General features: G+C 30.4%; 1 protein-coding gene across 1 annotated transcript in view; it reads left to right on the top strand.

Annotated features, from left to right (window-relative positions):
• Positions 1 to 3,262, top strand: part of LOC106476503 — a gene marked incomplete at its 3' end in the record, with an annotated part of 13,243 nt that extends 9,981 nt beyond the window's left edge. The window contains exons 4-5 of the mRNA XM_022380353.1: positions 2,070 to 2,185; positions 3,193 to 3,262. Of these exons, the coding sequence (XP_022236061.1) occupies positions 2,070 to 2,185; positions 3,193 to 3,262 (186 nt within the window). The remainder of the gene's footprint in view (positions 1 to 2,069; positions 2,186 to 3,192) is intronic.
• Positions 3,263 to 3,648: the final 386 nt, after the last annotated feature.

Raw genomic sequence — 3,648 nt, forward strand, 5'->3', positions numbered from 1 at the left:
TACTGGATAGAGGGTAGGCTGGTATATAAAAGAGGAGAATCTAATGTGTGCGTAGATAGTGAGTAACTGATCTGCAGTCAGGAGTAATATTGAGCACGTTCGTCGTTATAGCGTTTGTTTAGCTCGATTGTTGAAGTTGAGTGTATCGGTAAAGTTGTATTCGGAAAGAATAAACCAGTTTTTATTAAGAAGGAACTTGTGTTGCTTAAGTTTCGTTGGAACGAAGTTACGGAAAATCAATTAACAAACGGAGATGTAACAATATATATGCTGTTGCCAGTGGGAAAGCTAAACAGGGTTTCAAATTGTATCTACAGGACCATCAAATGGAGATTACCATCTCTTTGTACAGATCCCAGGTGAGGCATCCCTTAGAATATTGGGTTCAGTCTTTACTTTAAGAAGGACATTAAGTGTTGGAAATAGGTTCAAAAGAAGTCTAGTAGTCTGGGATGGAGAGTCTGTTATATGAGGACAGGTTAAGGTCCTTAAAATTATTTTCTTGAGAGGTGAAGAGCTAGAGGGGATTTGATTGAAGTGTTGTTAAAAATTATAAAGGAAATGGATTTTTTTATAGATAATGGTAAGAGTGGTAGGACTAGGGAACACAGATTTAAGATTTGGCAGGCTAGAAGTCAATTGTCTCCAAATTAATTTGTTTGAACAGAGTGGCTAACATTTGGAATAGGAATAGAATTCAGATGTAGTAAATACAACAAGTGCAGAAAGTTCAAGAGAAGGCTTGTTAAATATGTAAAGCATTAGTTTGACGAAATGAATGGGATAGCAACGATCAGCCTAGAGTGCCCTTATTGTCCCTCAAGTGTTATGATATAGTATGTTAAAACCTACTGTATAAGAACCAAGCAAAATGTTCTTGGTGGATGATACATGCTTGTAACATTTGGTTGAAACTTAGAAAAATATATAAAAACAAGCAAAAGTACCCATCCCAGTGACGAGAAAAGTTTAAGTTAATCTATCAATTTGAATTATTTCACAGACTTCAAAAATGTTAATTGTGTTGCACTCATGGTTTCATTCAGAGCCAAAGCTCCGAGCTACTTATACCACCCACCACAAAAAGTAATTGTTGAGCAGTTCAGTCATGCTAAGAGCCTGTCAACAATAACATTCGGTAAATCTACATTTTTATTCTTTAAGTTATGTCACATTTTGAAACATGAATGATAGTGTGATTAATTCCTCATCAACATTATTCATGTCTGTTATTCCACCATTTCAAAAGTGAATGTTGAGCTTTGCCTGCTTGTGCAGCTTTTCAAATGCAGTGTGGGAAGCAGCTGCCATAAACAGGAGACAGATAAACACTTGGACAGATGCCACGATTCGCAATATATATATATAAGATTTACACAGATTATCATCAGCACTCAGTATTTTCATTATTCTTGCTGTATGCTCAGTTATAGTATTTTAAACATTGATAGTACATTCTATGTCACACAGTGAGTGATTTTTTTTGTATAACTTAATACATGCTGAATCACTCATTGGTTTTGTCCTGTTCTATGTCTAATTATAAACCTTCAGATGTGCAGCAGCATTAAAGTAGGGATAGTCCAGTACCTTGGATAATTTTAGGCTTAAATATAAGCAGTATATCAGTTAACTCATTAGCGTTATTGCTATTGATTACAACATGCCCTTAAACAATAGATCATTTATTTTTTGTTGGATTATTGAGTTAACATTGCTAAGCATAGAAAGGGTGTTGTTTATTTAAAGTATTAATTGACATGCATTTTGGTACATTTGGCCCTGAATAGAATATTGAAATGATGAATGTGATGATAATTGATCAGAAATATGTTGTCAACTTTGTTCTAGTGTATTTCCATCATATTTTACATAATTGCTGAGTTTTTCCTAAGAAAAAAAGTAGGAATGGGTGATTTGGTTTACTTTTTGTTTTTCTATTATCGAATGTATAAACTTTAATGCTAACAGAATATACATATATATATATATATGGGTATAAATATGTGTGTGTGTGTGTGTGTGTGTGTGTGTGTCAGACTTAATAGCATGTAATTTACATTTTTCAGCCAAATGTACAACTTTGAAGAATATGGAAATTACTTAATGGTAGTTGAAGAAAACAAGCAAGAAAGTGAAAGATGTTTAATTATGACCACAAAGGAACCTGTCAATACCTGTATTCGTAAGTTGATGTTTATTTTTGAAATGATTACTGTCTTACTCTCACCTGTTAAATTGCTTAACATACATTTATTTATGAGAAACAATATACAGAAACAATAGTCTCAACAGATTAAGGAGACTTTCATTAGATGAACTTGTCTCACACCAATTATCTTTTGCAGAACTATGTATTAAAAATATCTATTGCAAGATTTAGGTAGGCTGAAGGTAACCATTCAGTTATTTCTGGAGATGTCAACTCTGCTTTCTTACTAACTTGGAATAAAATTAATGCCATATGTAGAAATAAAGTTCAGTGCATAAACGTGTTTTGAAGAATGGTATAGTAGTATCTAATAAGAGAGAAAAACATGTACAAAAAAGTATTCAACCTATATTGAATATAGATATTATTGTTATAACTGATTATTTCAATCCCTTCACCTGTATATAGCAGTTAGTGTATATGAAGCATTTTAATTATAGTCATAGTTGAGTCTTTTATATTATAAAGTATGCATAATCTGTATTTTGTGTGTGTGTGTTAAAACACATTAGATTATGTGATACACACTCATATTAAACCATTTGGCAATAACAGAAGTTGCTATAGAATAAATGATTGATCCTTTCATTACAGAAGAATATCAGCATATGAAACATCCAAAATTAACTCTGTAGTGATTTATATATTTTTATTACAAAAATTAATGTTAGTTGCACTCTTAGGTTTTTTACCTTCTAAGAAAAACTTAATACATTCACTGTTTTCATAAACTGTTTATACAAATTCATTCTTAGGTCTTTTATATACTTAAAGTACAACTTTCTAGAGTGTGTTATTAATGTGTTATTAAAGTGTAATTTAATAAATTTTAAATAGATTAATACTCTAACTTGAAGCTTGGAACAGTTCATTACTATACATAGAAAAAAAAACATCCTTAATATCTTGTCTTACTTTTCAGTGTTCATAAACACCACTATCTGCATATCACTAAAACATTGTTTTTTAAATTTATTTAGCTATCATAGCAGCAGTAGTTGTTTACTTAGGGTTGGCACTAATTTGGATTGTAGGAAAATGTCTTTACAGGTAAGAACAGGAAAATTTTCTTTTTTTTTTTATGATGTTGTGTATGTAGTTAAATTTCTTGTAATGAAAAACTTTTTAAGTTAAAAATAATGGCAAATAATTTTATGTTAAACAATAATACAGAGCTTAAATTAGCATTCAAAATACCAAAAATGTTTTATGTTAAAAAATCTAAATTTTCACAAATAATGAAGGGATTTCCTCAGTTTAGAACTTTGAATTCTTATTATCAGTTGTGGTATTAATTTTTAATAGACTACTTAAAATATTGATGTTATCATTAATAATATATTAAAACTTTAATTTGGATTTTATTGGAATCTGTAAATGTTAATTCTTCTACACTAGAATAAAACAAATCCTAATAACATTGTAAGTGAATTATT

The sequence above is a fragment of the Limulus polyphemus genome, unplaced genomic scaffold, assembly GCF_000517525.1.
Source record: "Limulus polyphemus unplaced genomic scaffold, Limulus_polyphemus-2.1.2 Scaffold10743, whole genome shotgun sequence".
NCBI lineage: Eukaryota > Metazoa > Arthropoda > Merostomata > Xiphosura > Limulidae > Limulus > Limulus polyphemus.